We start from the raw sequence: 21,549 nt of genomic DNA, 5'->3' as shown, positions 1-21,549 counted from the left end.
TAAGTTACTACTAAACTCCTCTGACCTAGACTGACCCCATCCGAAAACTGTGCTTGCCTTAGAGGATCATCAAATTCCCTTCTTGGTCTCTGGTGAAAACATATAGTAGTCCCCGAGGGCTGGAAGCTCTTCAGAATTCATTTTTTATGACCTGTTGCCCCACATGAGTACCGAATGCCCACTGTGCGGCTTAGAGCTTTTTCTGGTGCTTTTCTTAAACCATCGCCAAGGAACGAGATTCTGCAAGTTGCCTTCGTAACTCAGTCCACTGTTTAGCACCCCCTCCCATCTACTGGAGTTCTTCCTTTTACACTGAACGTTGTAGAATGCTTTAAAGAACCCCCCCACACACATACACACACACACACACACACACACACACACACACACACACACACACACACACACACACACACACACACACATACACACACACACACACTCCTGACTGCAGAGGACTATTCAGATGCAACAGGTGCAGTGAGTTATAGATCTTACAAAGGACACAAAGAAGCACCCAGTCGGCAGGAACAGCGGTTGCCAAGAATTTAATTCATCAGTACAAATCCAAATTTACAAAGAACTAATCCCACATAATGGATAAAGGACAAAAAAGGAGGATTAATGGGGGAAAAGGGAGTTTCTGAAAATTCACATCTCAGGCCTGCTAAACTCCTTATTTGGCCTGCTTCATTTTCCTTCTTTTCCCAGCAGACTTTATTTTTCTTAAGAAAAATAAAGTCGACTGTGATGAATAGTTGCAACCTAAGAACATGTATGTGCTCAACTGCTCTGAAGTTGGTCTGAATGTGTCTGGGTGTGGAATGGCTCTTGTGTTGGGAATGTGGAAGATCGCAGTTGGAAATAATGAATCCCTTCCTCAGGACTTGCATGGCCCTTGCAGAGTCAGGGCAAAAAGCTGTTTCTTCTCAAATGAAAGGAAACCTTCTTTCTCTCAGCTGTGGAAAGAATATTCTTCCGGTGACAATCCAAGATGAGATGTTGGCCACCCAACATCTGAGGGGTTCAAATTCATCAGGCCTTTCTTCCAACTCTTATTAACTGCTCATTTCCATTTCCAGCATTTCTCCTAACTCTGCTCTCCACTGCTCACTTTCTAGTTGCAGTTGCTTCCCATCTAAAGCACCAGTGCAACTTCTGTGGCTTATCCCCATCATGTATTTCATTTTTCTCTTATGAAGCATCTTGCCCATGAAGACCAGGACAATCTTCCTAAAATAAAATTCTGATTAGATATTAGGTAATTCTACTGTCAAAGGCACCTGCTTTTTTGTTTTGCTTAATTTTAAACCCTCTCCCTGAGTTTCAGTGATGGAAACCCATGGCATCTGCATAAGCTTATTTTCCACTAGTCCCTGCACATGCCTCATGACGGCTAAAATGGAATTTTGGTTACTGGATACATGTACACACACACAGTGAAGCTCTGGTGTTCCAGTCAGAAGACCTGGGTGTGAAATTTGCTTTCATCTCTTACTAGCTGAATGGCCTTGTGTGAGTTCCTTAACCGAGACTCGGTTTTTAAATATGTTAAAACATGGTCTTAATGCAGCCAGTGTGATGGGATTTTTGAGAAGGTTGAGGTCAATTGGTTTCTATTCTTTGAAGCCCTTTCTGATCTCCGCAACACCCAAGCATTCGTCCTCTCAGCCTCTGCCTTGTCCAGACCTTCCACCCATCTCTGAACAGATTGTGTTCCAATTATCTGATAATAACAACTAACATTTCTGAACACTTAATTTTCATGTGTCAGGCACGATGATAAACACTTTACATATATCTTTTCCCATATAATCCTATCCACCTAGCCCTATGAGGTAGGTATGATTATCATCCAATTTACAACTCTTTGAAGGTAAAGAACATGTCAAATTCTCTTGTATCCCTTTTGCCAAGCACTTGCTTGGCAAATGATGGATGCTTGTGGTAGGCAGAATTCTAAGATGGTCCCCAAGAATCCTGCCCCCTGGTGTCCATGCCTATATAATCTCCTCCACTTGAGTATGGATGGGAACTGTTCATATGATGGATGTTATATACCTATTAATATGATGGATGTCACTTCTATGATTAGGTTACATTATGGGGTAAAAGTGAAGGGATTTTAATGGTCTCATGACTCTCTAGCCTGCAGGGTAGATTTGTGAAGCATTTGTCTACAGTTGATAGTTGAAATAATGGTGGAGCTGAGCTTGATAAGAGAAAGACTGTAAAGGAAGAAGAGGAATAGAGACAGAGCACTGACCATCACATTTACTCTGGTGGAAAAGAAGAAGCATTCCTGAACAAAAAGAAATAGAGAAGCAGCCTGGAATAATGCATTAACCCAGAAATTAACAAAGTAGCATTTTAAAAGTTACAAATTACCCATCCCCCAGTGGACCCTAAATTCATATTGATTTTCCATCCTCTTTCTTTTTCTCTACTGTCATTCCGGGTAATGAAAGTAGTTTTTGAAGAATGTCATATTTTGCAAAGCATTTTTATGTGATCTTATGACAAGTTACTGAGGTAGGTATTATTATTATTATTACCATTTCATAAATGGTGTACTCCAAGTTATGGAGATATGAAATAGCTTGCCAAAAACTCAGCCACCTAATTTATGATTAAATCAGGATTCACATCCAACTGTCTGTCTCCTAATGCTCTATTTTTCTTTCTTTTTTAAAAAAATTTTTATTTATTTATTTTTTGGCTGCACTGGGTCTTTGTTGCTGCGCGCGGACTTTCTCTAGTTGCGGCGAGCGGGGGCTACTCTTCACTGCTGTGTGCAGGCTTCTCATTGTGGTGGCTTCTCGTTGTGGAGCACGGGCTCTAGGCGTGCGGGCTGCAGTAGTTGTATCATGCAGGTTTCAATAGTTGTGGCTCGCGGGCTCTGAGCTGCAATGAGATTTAATACTTCCCTTTCCTAAAATGATCAAGTAGGGTTGTAGGTATCTGGATAAAATATTGCACACAGCAGTGGAAGTGGGATGAGGAGATTAAATGCCCGAAGGCTGGTAAAAGAGAATTAGAGGAGAATATTCCAGGTCTCCCAGATTCTTTTTTTTTTTTAATTTTTTTTTGGCTGCGTTTGGGTGTTCATTGCTGTGCGTGGGCTTTCTCTAGTTGTGGGGAGCGGGGGCTACTCTTCGTTGTCGTGCATGGGCTTCTCGTTGCAGTGGCTTCTCTTGTTGAGGAGCATGGGCTCTAGGCACGTGGGCTTCAGTAGTTGTGGCTCGTGGGCTCTAGAGCACAGGCTCAGTAGTTGTGGCGCACGGGCTTAGTTGCTCCGCGGCATGTGGGATCTTCCCGGACCAGGGCTTGAACCCGTGTCCCCTACGCTGGCAGGCGGATTCTTATCCACTGCACCACCAGGGAAGTCCCCTCCCCAGATTCTCCAACTTGCAAGTCAATCAACTTCTCAGAAAGCTGGAGATGCCATACTTGCCCCTCGTGGCTTCAATGTCCTATAAAAGACATGACAGAGCTAACATTTACTCATCTATTGTAGAAAATTGAGTAAAAGCTTTTCCATTTCCAAATCATGCATGGGTTATCAGCAAATTGCCTTTTCTACTGTTGACAATTCTGTGTTTAACCCAAGAGGCTTTTGCTTTTCTTGTTAGGGACACATAATAATAATAATAGTATGATCAAGATGATGATGAGGATAATGATGGACATTGAATGCTAAGGCATTGTGCTGCATGGTTTACAGATTTGATTTCATTTAATCATCACAACAATTCTGAGAAATTTTTATCTCCATTTTGCAAATGAGGAAACTGAGGCTTGGGAAAGTTCAATGATATATTACAGAATACAGAGCTAGAGAGAGTAGAACAAAGTTTTGGGTAGAGATCTGACTCCACAGCCCTCTGACCCACTAAGCTATATAGCCACTGAGGTATCTGACCACTGAACTATATGACCCCTGAGCTATATGCCAAAATGCTGCTCCACACAGGTGGTTTGGGGTACAGGAGTAAGCATATTCCTGATCTAACTGTTTCACTTTGCATCTTTTCCTTCCTTCCTTCCTTCCTTCCTTCCTTCCTTCCTTCCTTCCTTCCTTCTTTCCATGAGCTGTCAGTAATAGTAGGTAAAAAAAACACTATTAGGGCTTTAAAAGGACATGTGATACAGAGTCTGACATCTTGTCTCTGTGTCTTAATAACTATGGGAACTTGATCAGTTTAGTTCAAGTGATGGTTATTGAACACACACTGTGCGCCAGATGTGGTATTAGGTCCCTGCTTCCATGAAGCTTAGAGGGAAGACAGGTGTTGAGTAATCAGATATGAGTGGTGTTAAAGATAGGTACTCTGGAAACATCCAGCAAGGAGAGCTCCTCTAGTCACTGAATGGTTTGACCAACCTTAGTTTACCTAACTAAAGAGTGGAGATGGTTCTGCTCCCCTCATTTCATAAAAACCAAAGTATTGTGTATGAGTGTATCATCTAAAATGTAAACATGTGAATGTGAATTATCCTATTATCTGGAACTGTTATCGTGAGATTGATAAGGTCCCTGTCAGTTATTAATCTTCCCATTCCTTACTACTTGTCTGTAGGCATCATACCCCCAATTTGTGGTTTTAAGAAATAAATTCTTAGAGGGTGTATATTCAAACCTACAAATTAGCCAGGCTGTGAACATTAGGCAGCTTAAGGACTTTGCAACTAATTTGTTCATGAAATACATGAACAATAGAAATATATTAGCATTTAGTACCTTGAATTCACAAAAATGCTGAATAATTGATTGGGTGGGAAAGATAGGGATTTATACCTAGACATAGAGTCAATTGGAAGATTACCAAAAAAATATAGCTATGACCCTTTATTGATACAGTTGGTGGGAGATTTTACTTTTTTCTCCCCTCTTCTGTTTTCTTCCAATCGTTTTAAGTGTTTGGCTCAAGGAAAGGAAATAGTTCCATTTACCCAAAAACTTATGCATTTCCCATAAATTCTGTAGTCATGATCTTGAAGTGAAATCTCAAAACTGAATTTCTAAGAGGATCAGTTGGAAACTGATGCTTGATGTAGGGAAGGAAAAGCTTTTACTCAATTATCTACAATAACAGCAGGGGAAATGCTGAAAATTACTGACACAGTAAATGGATTTTTGCATAAATGTTCTCTGTTTTCAAGTTTACCTTAGTGTGAAAGACCTTTATTATGAAGCGGTTCCTCTAGCTCATCTCTTGTTTTTCAAAGAATAGAAGATCGATTTTTTTTTTTTTGTCAGAGACAATGGACAAACCACCATGGTGGACTGTTTAGTCTTAAACATCTGGCAGCTCCCAAGATTTGATTTTTCACAGGTGACAATGTTTGGTGGCTTGGACACAGGATAATGTGATCTTAAGTGGAGTGGATATCTCTTTCTATTTTTTTCACTTTTTAAAAAACAGCTTTGTTGAGATATAACTTATATACACAAAGTTCAACTGTTGAAAGTATAATTCACTGGCCTTTAGTATATGTACAGAGTCGTGCAGCCATTTTCATAGTCTAAATTTAGGACATTTTCATCACCTCAAAAAGAAATCCCATTAGTAGTCACTCACATTCCCTCCAACTCTGCCAGCCCCTTTCAACCACTAAACTTTCTGTCTCTATAGATTTGTCTATAGTGGACAATACATATAAAGTGTATCATACAACATACATGGTCTTTTGTGATTGACTTCTTTTACTTAGCATACTGTTTTTTGAGGTTCATCTGTGTTGAAACATGTAGCAGTACTTTATTCCCTTCCATTGCTGAATAATATTTGATTGTATGGATATGCCACATTTTGTTTATCCAAAGTCCTACTTTTTAAAAAATTGAAGTATAGTTGATTTATACTGTTGTGTTAGTTTCAGGTGTACAACAAAGTGATTCAGTTGTATATATTCTTTCAGAATATATATTCAGAATATTTTCAGAAATAACTTTCTGAATATGTATTCAGAAAAAATATTTCAGAATTTCAGATTCTATTCCATTACAGGTTATTACAAGATACTGAATATAGTTCCCTGTGCTATACAGTAGGTCCTTGTTGCTTATCCATTTTGTATACAGTAGTGTGCATCTGTTAATCCCAAACTTCTAATTTATCCCTCCCCCCTCTTTCTCCTTAGGTAACCATAAGATTGTTTTCTATGTCCGTGAGTCTATTCTGTTTTGTAAATAAGTTCATTTGTATCATTTTTTAAGATTCCACATATAAGTGACATATGATATTTACCTTTCTCTGTAAAGTCCTACTTTTTATTTATTTATTTATTATTTATTCCCTCTTTGCAACCCTTGCCTCTGTTGGTGATTCCTTGGAAATCCTTCTTCCCTTGATTTCTGCAATACCACTTTTGATTTTCCTTCTATTCCTCTGGCCCTTTCACCTCAAACTCCTTCATGGGATTCCCTCTTTCCACTCACTTTTTAGCCATTGATTCTCCTTGGACAGGTCCACTCTTCAGACTCAGCAACAGGGAGCCCTGGCCTGAACAGCATCCTTTAGAAAGTCCCATGTATCATACCCTCCCAATATGTTTATTGAAGGACACAAGGATACCTCTACCATTTGGTATCCAGTTCTCAGCAGAGGCATACCGTGTCTCATAACCTTAACCAATTACTCTCATGACTAACACTTTTAAGCTCCAGGGAAATCCTTCCCTACATCTTTCAACCATGGCTTCTAAGCAAAAGACCTCTAAGTTCAAGTCCCATAATGGTGTGTGGGTTATGCTGCTGAGGAAGCCAGAGATGGACACTGCTTTGGAGTATGGGGAGGATCTGAGTGGCAAAAGTGCTTAGATAAGAGGAAAGACAAATTAATTAATGTGTCAGACCTTTCCTCTCAGATAACATGAATGCAATACATTCTTATATAATGAAGTATTGTATCTCCAAAGTACCAAGTGTCCATTTTCTTGCTTTTCTTCACTTTCTGATACAGAGTTCTAGAAATATTCTTGAATTAATGTGAAATTTACAGTAGCATCACATAGAAGCAGGGAAACATTTTGTACTGTTAACTCATATTTCTCTTAAATTTGTATATATGCAGGTTTAGGTGTAATGAGTGTGAAGTATGACACTGAATTTTTATATTGCTCTATAGATCTAGATACTACTCTCAGAGATAATGAAGTTAAAATATTCTGGAATATTGTTTGTATATTCTGTATATTACAGTGTTTGAACATAACATGTAAAATTAACAATTCATTTCTGAATTGAAGCATTACTTTAACAATTTTTTGGACATTTCCAATTGCTACTGCCTCAGTTTTCTATTTTGGCACTACTGTGAAAAGAACATGAATTATATGAGAATCTTGATTATAAAAACATAATTTGTGATTTTTTTGAAGTGAAGACAAGAAAATAAATTTCAGGGAACAAATTGATAATAACTCATGAAGTGTGTATGAATTTTTTGCACACTGCACACTGTTGGCCTACCAACAGAACATGCAGACCTTTAAAATAATAATTGAACTCAGTCAGCTTATTAATATTTTGCCAAATTTTAGTCATCTAAAACCATTATTTTACACATTTAAAGCTGTATTATTACAAAGATATAATCTTATTTTATTTATTTTTAAAATAAATTTATTTATTTATTTATTTTTGGCTGCATTGGGTCTTCGTTGCTGTGCGGGGGCTTTCTCTAGTTGCGGTGAGCGGGGGCTGCTCTTCGTTGTGGTGCATGGGCTTCTCATTGCAGTGGTTTCTCTTGTTGCAGAGCATGGACTCTAGGCGCACAGTCTTCAGTAGTTGCAGCACGTGGGCTCAGTAGTTGTGGCTCACGGGCTCTAGAGCACAGGCTCAGTAGCTGTGGTGCATGGGCGTAGTTGCTCCGTGGCATGTGGGATCTTCCCGGACCAGGGCTCAAACCCGTGTTCCCTGCATTGGCAGGCGGATTCTTAACCACTGTGCCACCAGGGAAGTCCCACAAAGATATAATTTTAAAAGTAGCAGGATCAAACATTTTCACAGCCTGTTAATTTGATGTTTAACTTTCAAGTGTTTAACCATATGCATGGGGACTTCCATTGGTACTCTTGCCCAAGGCCCCATAAATGTAGACTGTCCTCAGGGATTTTCATGAGGATGCCTCTTTTTTCACTTTATATCCTTTCTCTGGGTGATATCCATTTCTACCTCTCTGTACCACCTATTTGCTGTGGAACTCAATTTTCTTTTTCCTATCGAGATTTTTCTCTTGAGCTTCAGATGTGTATATCTTTTTCTTTTTTTTTTTCAATTTGAAAGCAGTCACTGTTTATTAACTGACCAGATTACAAAAATAATCATGGTAGATACCTTAGTTCATCCTTCTAATAAGTTTGTTGATCTGGTCTTCCCTGTTGCCAGCATCTCCATCTTCTACAAAATGGGTAGTCTTTTTCTTCATTCCACCTCGTGGAGAAGACAATTTGAAGGGCCACAGGAAGTTGTTTGCTTCTTTGAAACGTTTTCCGACAGTATAGATCTCATGAATCATATCCTCCATGCAGATAATACCGTATTTGCCAAGACATTGAGCAATCAACACGTTATCCGTCAGGGCAATTCGCTTCTTGTTGATTTTGCCATAACCACGCTTGTAGATCAGTTCATTTACTGACTTCAGGTTTGGGTACCCCCATGCAATGTATGGTTCCACAATTCTCAGCATGTTAATTGAAGCCTTGTTGAGCTTCACAAAGGTGCCATTGAAAATCTGACGGAGGCGAAGAAGCTGCAACACCTTTCGAACCTTCGGGCTCACACCATTGATACCTCTGATCCTGATGACAAATGCCAATTTGGGTTCCGCGGGTACGTAGAATTTGCCAGCTTTTCTTGCCATCCTAGCCATGCGAATCTCCGTTCTGTACATCTGCCGGTATTCCTTGTGATAGTGCTTGGCTTTTTCATAGATAAGCTTCCTCCTTGCCTTTCGAAGCATCTTCTGGGCAAATTTCTTTCTCAGGCGCTTGATCTTAAGCTCTGCGAAATTCTTTCGCTTTTTCTTAAGGGTTTCTGGCACAGCAGGAACCTTCTTTTTCTTCTCTTCAGCGCCCTCCATGGTTGCAGCCGGGAAAGAGGCTTTAACATCTTTATTGGAATATAATTGTTTTACCATGTTGTTTTAGTTTCTGCTGTATAACAAAGTGAATCAGTTATATGTATACATATATCCCCATATCCCTTCCCTCTTGTGTCTCCCTCCCACCCTCCCTATCCCACCCCTCTAGGTGGTCACAAAGCACTGAGCTGATCTCCCTGTGTGATGCAGCTGCTTCCCACTAGCTGTCTATTTTACATTTGGTAGTGTATATATGTCAGTGCTACTCTCTCACTTCATCCCAGCTTACCCTTCCCCCTCCCCATGTCTTCAAATCCATTCTCTATATCTGCGTCTCTATTCCTGTCCTGCCCCTAGGTTCATTGGAACCTTTTTTAGATTCCATATATATGTGTTAGCATACAGTATTTGTTTTTCTCTTTCTGACTTACTTCATCTGTATGACAGACTCTAGGTCCATCCGCCTCACTACAAATAACTCAATTTCATTTCTTTTTATGGCTGAGTAATATTCCATTGTGTATATATGCCACATCTTCTTTATCCATTCATCTGTCGATGGATACTTAGGTTGCTTCCATGTCCTGGCTATTGTAAATAATGCTGCAATGAACATTGTGGTACATGACTCTTTTTGAATTATAGTTTTCTCAGGGTATATGCCCAGGAGTGGGATTGCTGGGTCATATGGTAGTACTATTTTTAGTTTCTTGAGGAACGTCCATACTGTTCTCCATAGTGGCTGTATCAATTTACATTCCCACCAACAGTGCAAGAGGGTTCCCTTTTCTCCACACCCTCTCCAGCATTTATTGTTTGTAGATTTTTTGATGATGGCCATTCTGACCGGTGTCAGGTGATACCTCACTGCAGTTTTGATTTGCATTTCTCTAATGATTAGTGATGTTGAGCATCCTTTCACGTGTTTGTTGGCAATCTGTATATCTTCTTTGGAGAAGTGTCTATTTAGGTCTTCTGCCCATTTTTGGATTGGATTGTTTGTTTTTTTGATATTGAGCTGCATGAGCTGCTTGTATATTTTGGAGATTAATCCTTTGTCAGGTGCTTCGTTTGCAAATATTTTCACCCATTCTGAGGGTTATCTTTTTGTCTTGTTTATGGTTTCCTTTGCTGTGCAAAAGCTTTTAAGTTTCATTAGGTCCCAATTGTTTATTTTTGTTTTTATTTCCATTTCTCTAGGAGGTGGGTCAAAAAGGATCTTGCTGTGATTTATGTCATAGAGTGTTCTTCCTATGTTTTCCTCTAAGTGTTTTATAGTGTCTGGCCTTACATTTGGGTCTTTAATCCATTTTGAGTTTATTTTTGTGTATGGTGTTAGGAAGTGTTCTAATTTCATTCTTTTCCATGTAGCTGTCCAGTTTTCCCAGCACCACTTATTGAAGAGGCTGTCTTTTCTCCATTGTATGTTCTTGCCTCCTTTATCAAAGATAAGGTGACCATATGTGCATGGGTTTACCTTTGGGCTTTATATCCTGTTCCATTGATCTATGTTTCTGTTTTTGTGCCAGTACCATACTGTCTTGATTACTGTAGCTTTGTAGTATAGTCTGAAGTCAGGGAGCCTGATTCCTCCAGCTCCTTTTTCTTTCTCAAGATTGTTTTGGCTATTCGGGGTCTTTTGTGTTTCCATACAAATTGTGAAATTTTTTGTTCTAGTTCTGTGAAAAATGCCACAGACATGTATATCTTAACATCTACCTTGGATCCCCCGCCTTGGACACAATATATCACTAACTAAATGCACTCTAATTCCGCTCCTACTCAAATTGACTCCCCTGAAACCTGGGAATCACCTCTGCCTCCTCATCCTTCTTCCTCAACTCTTCCTCCAATAGCATCTTAGCTGTTATCTTCTGCTGATCCCACCTACCTGATGTCTCTTGCCCATCCTCTCTTCTCCATTCCCCTTGCCATGACCTTTGTTAAGTCATTCCTCACTTTATGTTTATTTTTCTACTAGTCTTCATGATTCCAGGCTTGGCCCTTCCAGCAAAAGTCTGATCAGTTTACTATCCTGCTTAAAATTTTCCAGTGTCACATCAGGACCTTTAGGAAAAAGTCCAAACTCCTTAATATGGTATAAAGGGCACTTTGTGACATAGTCCTTACCTCCTTCCTCTCCAGCCACATCTTTTTTTTTTTTTTTAATTGAATTTTTATTTTATATTGGAGTATAGTTGATTTACAATGTTGTGTTAGTTTCAGGTGTAGAGCAAAGTGATTCAGTTATACATATACATGTACCTATCCTTTTTCAGATTCTTTTCCCATATAGGTTATTACAGAGTATTGAGTAGAGTTCCCTGTACTATACAGTAGGTCCTTGTTTATGTATTTTATATATAGTAGTGTGTATATGTTAATCCCAGCCTCCTAATTTATCCCTCCCCCGACCTTTCCCCTTTGGAAACAAGTTAGTTTTCTATGTCTACAAGTCTGTTTCTGTTTTGTAAATAAGTTCATTTGTATCATTTTTTTAATTCCACATATAAGTGATATCCTATGATATTTGTCTTTCTCTGACTTACTTTGCTTAGTATGATAATCTCTAGGTCCATCCATGTTGCTGCCAGTGGCATTATTTCACTCTTTTTTATGGCTGAGTAGTATTCCATTGTATATATATACACCACATCTTCTTTATCCATTCCTCTGTCAGTGGACATTTAGGTTGCTTCCATGTCTTGACTATTGTCAATTGTGTCCAGCCACATCTTGAAACAGTTTCCCCCTTGCTCACTGTGCTCCAGTCACCCTGGCTTTGATATTCTGAATTGCAGCATTCCCCCTTCAGCACCAGTGCCTTTGAACTTGCAGTTCCCTTTGCCTAGAATGTTCTCTCTTGCTATATTTCTCCCCTTCACCCAGTGTTTTGGTGAATATATGATAAATGTCTATCTCTACCATAGGTGATCCTTTTGGGCAAATTTCACATATTTTTTCCATCACAATTTTATTCCTAGTGTTTGACTGGCACAAAGTGGACACTCATTTGTTGAATGAGTAAAAGGCTCGTTCATTGTTGTATCCCCAAGGCCAAGCAGGATGCATGGAATAGATTAACTGTTCACTAAATGCTGAATAAATGAAATAGATAAATGGATGCATTCTATAGGAATACCTAGGTAGTTGTCTGAAGGATGGCTCTTTGGAGCTTGAAGTCACTTGGAGGTCGGGCAACTTGTCCCCTTAATTCACTAAGAGTTTAACTAAGTGCTGGTTGTGTTCAGGAACTTAATAAATGGAATAGGTGGACATGGCAATGATCATGAAGTTTGCCTCTACCTGCATATGGTCTAGATTCTCTTTCTGGTAAGAGATGTCAGAGGGCTGGCTTAGCAAGTGAGTGTTCTGTAAGTGTAAGGGAGGAGAGAAGGGTGGTGTGTGATTTGGGCATGCAGTTAAGGGGCCATATAGACTCGATAGTTCAGTGTAGACCATTTAATCAATGGGTCGCCCAGCTGAGGATGAAGGCCAGCAACACTGCCCACAGCAGGACTATGGGACCAGGGATATGAGGGTGAATGGCCAAAGCAGGTATGGGGGTCTCACCTGTTGGTTATGATGTAGCAGGTAGAAGGGCTATGCTTTAAAAAAAAATCTTCAAAAATTTCAGCCAATTCAATAAACCAAATGTATTAAGATTATTTTGGCCTCAGGTAGCAAAGGAAACTAATTCTGAGTGGCTTACCCAATAAAGAAATATATTATTTCATATTATAAGAAATTTAGAGATAACAGGGACCAGTGTTGTTTACTCAGCAGCACAATATCAAGAATTTGGGGCCTTGTTTCTTTCGCCTCTGCCATCTTTGTCCTTGTCCTCAGGCTAAATTCTCTCTTGGTTGCAAGATGGCTGTTGCAGTTGTAGATATCACAGCTAGGCATGACAAGGTCCAGCAGAAAAAGAGAGATCAGGTTTTCCTAAGTATCTTTTTTTTTTTTTTTTTTAAGGAAAGCTTTTCCTAAAATTCTCCAGGAGATTTTCTCTCACACTTCATTGGCTTGAATTACATCCATGCCATCATCTAAACCAGTTGTTGTCAAGGGGAATAGGTTCATGACCCATCCCTGGGGCTGGAACTAAGGGCATGCCTAGGCAACCAATGGTATCTGTTTTGCTCAGGCTTACTCTATCCTGAACTTCTGACTCAAAAGCTTTGCCAAAGAAAATGTATCCTTTTCCCCCCAAGCTCCCACTCCGCTGTAGGAGAAGGACTGAATTTCAAAAGAATTAATGAATTTTTGTGTGTAGACTCCATTATACACTGGAAGCATAGTCAATGGGCCCATCTCTGTGGGTTAGGTGTAAGTTACAGAGTCTGGAGAGCAGTCCAGGGGTGCTGGAGATTAATTGCACAATGCATAAGAGTGATTAAGTTTAATCACTGTATTTTCTCCCCCCTCTTACAAAGAGCAACATAGGTGGGGTTTGCCAATTTTATCAATCTGTTCCAGCTTCTAGGCCAATAGTATTTGCAGTTATGTGGCCCTGGAGTCACATTTTCTGTCACCATTAACCAAAGGAGCCACATGAGCCTAATAGAATATTCTAATACAGAAATAAAAGGTCTTGCAGCTTTGCAGGTTACAGAAGAAGGACCCACACTCAGCCTATTAGCTTTTGCCTGAGACTGTGATTTCCTCAGACAAAGCTCCAAGCTTGGCTTTGTATCCAGAGGGAAAGAAACTGGTCAAACCAGTTTATTTTTTTAATCTTTTGTTTTCCCTTCACCATTTTTTATCTTTGAAAACATTAGACTACCATGCAGACAAATTATGTCAAAAAAAATGAAATTCAATCAAGCTGAATGTTCCAGAGACACTTAATTCAATTCCAGATATACTTTTTGAGCCCCTACTATGAGTAAAGCACAGCACTAGATATTGTGGGGAACTCACAAACTAGCAAACATGTCACCAGATACACATTTTCTGAGAACCTACCTTTGGCCAAGTACTTGGATAAGTTTGGGGGTGTAAGAGGCATGAGAGCTTTCTCTGTTTCCAAGGTATACATGTATTTGGAGTGAGACAATACAGATAAGTAAAAAATCTACTGCTATAGACTGAATATTTGTGTCCTGTTCAAATCCACATGTTGAAAACTAATCCCCAGTGTGTTGGTATTTGGAGGTGGGGCCTTTGGGAGGTGATTAGATTGTGAGGGTGAAGCCCTCATGAACAAGGTTAGTGCCATTATAACAGAGACCCCAGAGAGCTCGCTTGCTCCTTCCACCATGTGAGGACACAATGAGAAGATAACTACCTATGAACCAGGAAGAAGGCTCCCACCAGACATTGAAGCTGCCAGAGCCTTGATCTTAGACTTCCCAGACTCCAGAAGTGTGAAGAATACATTTCTGTTGTTTACAAGCTCGCTAGTTCATGGTAATGTGTTATAGCAGCCTGAATGGATGAAGATATCCACTGAAGTTCATTGTGATATGTCAAGTTATTGCTGGTTTCTACGGCATCAAAGAGAGGGCCAAAGCAAGGATGGGAAGAAAGTGAGGAAGTCATTTCCAAGGAAGGGATACTTAGGTGAGTATTGAAAGGCAAATAAGGGTTTGCCAGATGATCTTGAGTCCTAATTTTCAAAAGTAAAAATAAGATATTTACACCAAAAGCTAAAAGTCAAGACATCACGTGCAAAGTTCTCTAAGGGAGCATCATGCAATCTTCAAGGAGGAAGGATCTTTTGTTCTCGGCTGTGGTGGTCGAGTGGGGTAGTAATGACTAGAAATGGGCAAAGGGCATTCCAGGCAGAGTGTGCATTGTCAGTGTGACAGAAATAAGACAAAGTGTATAACATTTTTTTTCAGTCTTTTCCTCTTACCCTGTCTTCTAATGAGGAAGAATTTTTGCTTGTTGGATTAGCTCTGGGGCTTTCACAGGAAAATTCAAAGAAGCCAGGGAGGCTGACATGCTATAGATATGAAGAGCTTAGTCTAGCAAGGAGACAAAAGAACCTGATGTGGGCTCGAAGGCAACCTCGGAGTAGGAACTGAGAGTTGGGGAGGAGAGAGACTTTGTGTCAGCCTTGATGCATGGGAAAAAATAAGAGAAAAGAATGGGGAAAGACAGGTTTTAGGACGTTTTTCTGTGTGTTGTGAGCATGTTCTCCCTTTTGGTGTTTTTATGAAACACTGCCAGAGATTTAATTAATTTTACATTTTTTGGGTCTGGGTTGATGTTGCTTCAACACAGCGCTGTATTAAGATGGTGTTATATGGCATCTGGGCTTTACATGGAATTAATAAGCTAAGGTGTAAAGGTGAAAGAGCACAAGCAGAATTTGGAAGCAAGAGTCACACTGGATGACAAAAGACAAGGCTGTTTGAAGTAGAGTCCTGGGATGGAAGTTAGGTTATTGCAGCAGTGGAGGGCTTAGACGTCAAGGTTAGGAAGGCGGTATGTGCTCCTGGATGAGGCAGAGCCTCTGAGGTTTCTGAATAGGGTGGCTCAGTGTCAGAGACAGGTTTCAGGACAATTGCGCTGAAGGTGGAACCAGTGGGAAGGGGATAATGGAGTAAGAGATATCAATTAAAGAGCGTTTACAAAACCTGATGCCAAAATAATAGATTCAGAAGATTTTTCATGGAATTGATTTGTTTCTTTGAATCAACCGAGGGTTTGGGTTCATCCACACGCAGGCTTCACCTGGGCTACAAGATGAAAATGTGCTCGCCAAACTCATTTCTACTTTTTATTTCTATGATGTAGGAATGACGGAGGACTTACAGAGTGCTCAGGGTGGATCTGGAACATAAGGCAATAGAGCAAGTTTTATATTGATCCCCCACCAGGTGGCTGGCACCAGGGCCTTGAGCACCGAGCTTACCATATAATTATAGTTACCAGATCAACACAGAAGCCAGCTCCCCCCCCTCATCCCACCACCCAGATGCGGGGGGTCGGGGGGTGGAGGCTGTAATCTAATGAGAGGCAGATGTCAACAGGGAGCAGATGTTTGCAGCACTTTAGTTATATCAAATTAATCATCTCCTGACTTCAAGGTGCTTCTTGGAGTCCAGGAAATTTCCCTGTAATAAATTGCTCCTGGGATTAATTTTTAAAGTGAGAATGTATATGCCACTGTCTTGAATGCTTTCGAAGAGTTCTACCCAGAACCAGAGGAAGTTGTTTTAATACGGACAAATTCAGGTGGAGGTAAAAAAACCAAATCCAAACTCCCAGATATATTTCTAAAAAACAAAGAGACTGACTTTTTATTAATAAGATTAGCTGCTGGTGCTTCTCCGTTAGTCTGCCCACCCTTTCATTTATTTAGCAAATAATTTTTATGGACACACTGTGTACTGAAATCACAATAGTGTGCGAAAACACAGATGCTGACCTCATGGAGCTTGCAAATCGTAGTAAATAATCATGCAAATACATCTAAAATTACCAATGTAGTGAGTGCTGTGAAAGAGTTATGTGATTCTTAAAAAGTGTTAATGCAGGGTTTGGTCTTAAATCTGCAAGATCTGAGAAACCTTTTCTGAGCAAGGAACAAGAACACAGCTCTTCCTTCTCCCTTTCCTTTTCCTTTCTTTTCTCCTTCCTCTCTCCCTCCTCTCCCATCTCCTCCTTTTCCCCTCCCAATCTGCTTTCTTCCCTCCTTCTTTCTCTTTCTGTCCTCCATCCCTTGCCCTCCTTCCCTCCCTCCCTGCTACCCTCCTTCCATTCTTCTTTTTTGCTTCTTTTCTCTTTCTTTTCTTCACTCTCTTTTTGTTACCTTTCTTCTCTACTTTTCTTCTATTCTTTTCCCCAATCGTCCTTGAAAGCTTGTTAGGGACCCAAGCCCTGCCCTGGGTCTGGTAGGCAGTAAAGGGGTTGAACAGGGAACTGTTCAGAGTGCTCAGAGACAGGGACTTCTCTGGTGGTCCAGTGGTTAAGACTCCACGCTCCCAATGCAGGAGACCCGGGTTCCAGCCCTGGTCAGGGAACTAGATCCGATGATGCAACTAAGAGCCTGCATGATGCAACTAAGACCCAGTGCAGCCAAATAAATAACTATTAAAAAAAAAAGTTCTCAGAGACAATGGGCAACTAGTTGAAATTCAGGACCACAGGGGCAGGTGTTATATTGGCAGTAAATACAGGGGCTTCTGGGAGGTCACAAGAGGGGCACCAGATTTGAGCTGGGGGGTTGGACAAAGGGTGAGAAAGTGGTTGATACTTGAGATAAGTCTTGGAGAATGCTAGGGCTTAGATGAAAAGCGGAGTGGAGGACCTTGCAGGCAGAAGAAAGTTCCCGTTTTTAAAAAACAAGAGAGGAAGCATGATAGGAGTGTTACATCCTGGGGAAGACAAAAAATTCAGTATGACTGGGGTAAAATCCAGGAGATGAGGTGGTTGGAGAGATGGGTAGGAGCCAGGTGGAGGAGAACGGCATAGTATTTTGTCCTGGGTGCAGTGGAGAGTCGTTGAAGGTTGCAAGAAGAGAATCACATAATCCAGTCCACCAAGATCTTTTCAGGCTGTAGTGTGGTCCTGCTCACTCCTAGCAAACAGGATATCACACATCCTTACATTTGGCTTTTCCAAAACATTATTTCAGGCTGTGAGGCCCTGGAAGTGTCTGGCAAATCCTTAGGTAGCCTCAAATTCAGGAACAAAATGAAATCTCAAACTTTTAGACTCTTGACTGTGTTGCAGTAACTCCTTCCCCATCTCCAAGCTCTCCATTCTACACGACCCCCTCAGTGGAGATGAGTAAACACTATTGGAACATCTTCTTAATTGCTGGGACTTTTTCATTATTGTTATGATATAAGGTAAACCATTTCCTTTTGTTTTAAATGGATGTTGCCTTTCAAGGTATCAATATAAACATAAAAGAAATAAAATAAAATAAGCCTATAAAGGATGAAGGTCAGAAAACATCCATGATTCAAAACCAGGGTTTTTCAACCTCAGCACTGTTGACATTTGGGCTAAATAATTTGTTCTTTTGTCTTGCATTATGGGATATTGAGCAGCATCTCTGTTCTCTACCCATTGGATGTAGCCCTGACAAGCAAAAATGTCTCTAGACAACAAAACCAAGACCCCAGAAATAAACCTGTGCATATATGGACAATTAATTTACCACAAAGGGGCAAAGAACATACAGTGGAAAAAGGACAGTCTCTTCAATAATTGGCGTTGGGAAAACTGGGCAGCCACATGCAAAAAAATGGAATGACCGTTGTCTCACACCATACACAAAAATTAACTGAAAATGGATTAAAGACGTGAATGTAAGACCTGAAACCATAAAACTTCTAGAAGAAAATATAGGCAGTATGCTATTTGACATGGGTCTTAGCAATATCTTTCTAGATATGTCTCCTCAGGCTAGGGAAACAAAAGCAACAATAAACAAATGGGACTACATCAAACTAAAAAGCTTCTGCACAGCAAAGTAAACCATCAATAAAACAAAAAGACAACCTGTAAATGGGAGAAGATATTTGCAAATGATATATCCAATAAGGGGTTAATATCCAAAATATATAAAGAACTCATACAACAAAAATGAAAACAACCATATTAAAAAATGTGCAGAGGAGCTGAATAGATATTTTTCCAAAGAAAACATACAGACACATGAAAAGATGTTCAACATCACTAATTATTAGGAAAATGCAAATCAAAACCACAATGAGATATCACCTCACACCTGTCAGAATGGCTATTATCAAAGAGACAAGAAATAAGTGTTGGCCAGGATGTGGAGAAAAATCTTATACACTGTTGTTGGAAATGTAAATTGGTGCAGCCACTATGGAAAACAGTATGAATGTTCCTCAAGAAATTAAGAATAGAATTACCATATGATCCTGCAATCCCACTTCTGGGTATTTATCCAAAGAATATGAAAACACTAATTCAAAAAGATATATGTACCCCTATGTTCATTGCAGCACTGTTTACAACAACCAAGATATGGAAACAACCTAAGTGCCCATTGACAGATGAATTGATAAGCAAGATGTGGTGTATATATATACAATGGAATACTACTCGGCCATAAAAAAGATGAAAACTTGCCATTTGTGACGTGGATGGACCTTGAGGGTATTAAATGCTAAGTGAAATAAATCAGAAAAAGAATAACAAATATTGTATAGTTTCACTAATATGTGGAATATAAAAACTAATAAACAAACAAAAGTAAATAAAACAAATAAAGAAACCAAACCAGACTCATGGATACAGAGAACACAGCAGTGGTTACCAGAGGGGGAGGGGTGAGTGGGATGGTGAAATGAGTGAAGAGGATCAACTCTATGGTGACAGATGGAAACTAAATTTTTGGTAGTGAGCATGCTGTATGGTATACAAAGTAGAAATAGAATGTTGTACACATGTAACTTATATAATATTATAAATCAGTGTTACCTCAATTTAAAAAAAATTTCACTGTGTACATGTACCACTTTTTTGTTGTCCATTCATCCATCGATGGACACTTTAAAAAAAAAAAAAAGAATGTCTCTAGATATTGCCAAATGTCCCCTGGGGGGCAAAACCACCCCCTGCTGAGAATCATTCTTCTAAACTGTACAGTTGGAAGTTTTGTAGATAGGTAGAAATTCAGATGAGATTTAGCCAAGGTATGCTCAGCAAATTCTTCCCATATTTAGAGTCACATCAGGAAAGGCCTTGGTGGCATCTGATGTTAAATGAATTCTGCATTGTCTCCAGAAACACATCTCCCCAGTCTCAGGCCCCTGCTAATTATTAGACCACCTCTTTCTTTCATCTCCAAATGCCTTTAATGTGTTATTGTGGCACAGATCCTACTTTCTCTCCAATTACACGATCAGATGGACCTTTTTCAATTTGGCTTTCAAAGCTGGTTACTCCTAGGAGACAGCTTTGCTAAAAGCATTTAATGATCAGAGAGGTAGCCAAGCCATAGAGGCGCATATCTGCAGGGATGGGCAGAATGGGGGCGCCGTCTGGGGTTCTGTCCATCTTCGAGGGCTGCCACATCTACCATTCCTCCCCAAGGGGGGCCCGCTGGCTTGTTTTAGGTTTTGCCTTTCAGATTTCTGTTTGATATATTGCCAGCAGCGACATTTCCCAGGCAATACGGGAGGCTGCTTTTCCCCAGCTAGGTTTTGTGCACTGCAGTTCGGTCTCACATATTAAAATGATGATGATTTGGAGTCACCACCAGGGTGCTGACTAGACTTTAAGCCCCTTGAGAACAAGAACACTGTCCTTTTTCTCTTTTTTTTCCCAGTGCTTGTATATGCTCTCACACCTTAAGGGGTGCTAAGAGGCACCCTGCTGGGTGCTTAACATGGATGTCTTCCAGAACGTGTGTGAGCCTTGGACTTGACACATTTGGCAGCTCTGTGGGGAGTCTCAGTATTCTGAACCTACACTATGGATGTGAACCCATATTTTACCTGGAATCTTCAGCCGGGAGATTGTATGCTATTTTTAACAGTGTCCCTTTTTTTTTTTTTTTCCCAACATCGTTCTTTAACAAGGTCGTGTCATTATCAGTTATTTAATATTTCTAAAATTAGAAGCAGTTTCACCGCTGTGGCAGCTTCAGCTTTGGGCCAGACTCTTTGAGCCTCGTCACACTGGGGCTATTGATACAGGTTAGTGGTGAGGCTTCCTGCTCCTTCTTTTTCTAGCTTATAGTGAGTTCAAAATTCAGCCAGGCTAAACTTTTTGCTCTCCTTTGGTCAGGCTTTTCACTTATTTAAGGAATTGAAATCGCCACCCTTAAGCCAGGGGATTGAGATTTGGCTGCCTGGTGGGTAGTCAATGCTCTGTCTGTACTCAGTGATCTCATCCAAGTAGCTCAGGACAGCCTGCTGACCGGCCTAGAGAACAGGCAAAGCAGAGAAAGGGGGGTATAATAATGATTCCTTCCCAAGCAGCCCTTCCTGCTTCTTCCTAATAAAGCAACCATGAGTTCTGGGTAACATCAAGAGGAGGCAAAGTGACAAGCAAATAGAAGAAAGAGAAGGGAAGATGCAGACTATTCATCACCTACAATGTGCCAGTCCCTGTGCTAAGGGATAGAGAGACCATTATAAATGACGTGGGCCTGCCCTCACCAAACTCCTGGTCCACATGCAAAGGGGAGACTGGGAGTGAAAGCTGGAGCATGATTTACACCTATCCAGACGGTTTCCCCTTAGCACTTCCTGGAATATAAAGAATTTTTGACTATCTTATGTAATCTCTATGTTGCATGGGTACCATCACTATCCCCATTTTATAGAGGGGAAAACTGAGGCTCAGGCAGGTTAAGTAACTTGTCCAAGGTTACTTTACTGATAAGGGACAAAACCAGGGCCGGAACGCTGATCTTCCACCTCTAACTTGGAAAAGTTCCATATTCCCACCTGCACCCATCTTCTCTCCTCCACCCAACAAGTCCTCAGTGAAATCTCACTATTGAGCTCCTGGCAGA

General features: G+C 40.3%; 1 protein-coding gene and 1 long non-coding RNA gene across 2 annotated transcripts in view; one reads left to right on the top strand and one right to left on the bottom strand.

The window, feature by feature from the left end:
- LOC132367921 (uncharacterized) overlaps nt 1–21,549 on the top strand; it is a 96,293-nt gene that overhangs the window by 49,918 nt on the left and 24,826 nt on the right. The window lies entirely within an intron of this gene.
- Nucleotides 8,307–9,103, bottom strand: LOC132367920 (large ribosomal subunit protein uL30-like). The gene has a single exon (XM_059926523.1). The coding sequence runs from the start codon at nt 9,087–9,089 to the stop codon at nt 8,343–8,345; it is 747 nt and encodes a 248-aa protein (XP_059782506.1). The 5' UTR covers nt 9,090–9,103; the 3' UTR covers nt 8,307–8,342.

Source organism: Balaenoptera ricei, chromosome 6, assembly GCF_028023285.1.
Source record: "Balaenoptera ricei isolate mBalRic1 chromosome 6, mBalRic1.hap2, whole genome shotgun sequence".
Lineage (NCBI taxonomy): Eukaryota > Metazoa > Chordata > Mammalia > Artiodactyla > Balaenopteridae > Balaenoptera > Balaenoptera ricei.
This window is presented reverse-complemented; position numbering and strand designations above follow the sequence as displayed.

Coding starts and splice junctions, on each gene's coding strand:
- LOC132367920 (XM_059926523.1), bottom strand. CDS start 9,089: ATGGAGGGCGCTGAAGAGAAGAAAAAGAAGGTTCCTGCTGTGCCAGAA.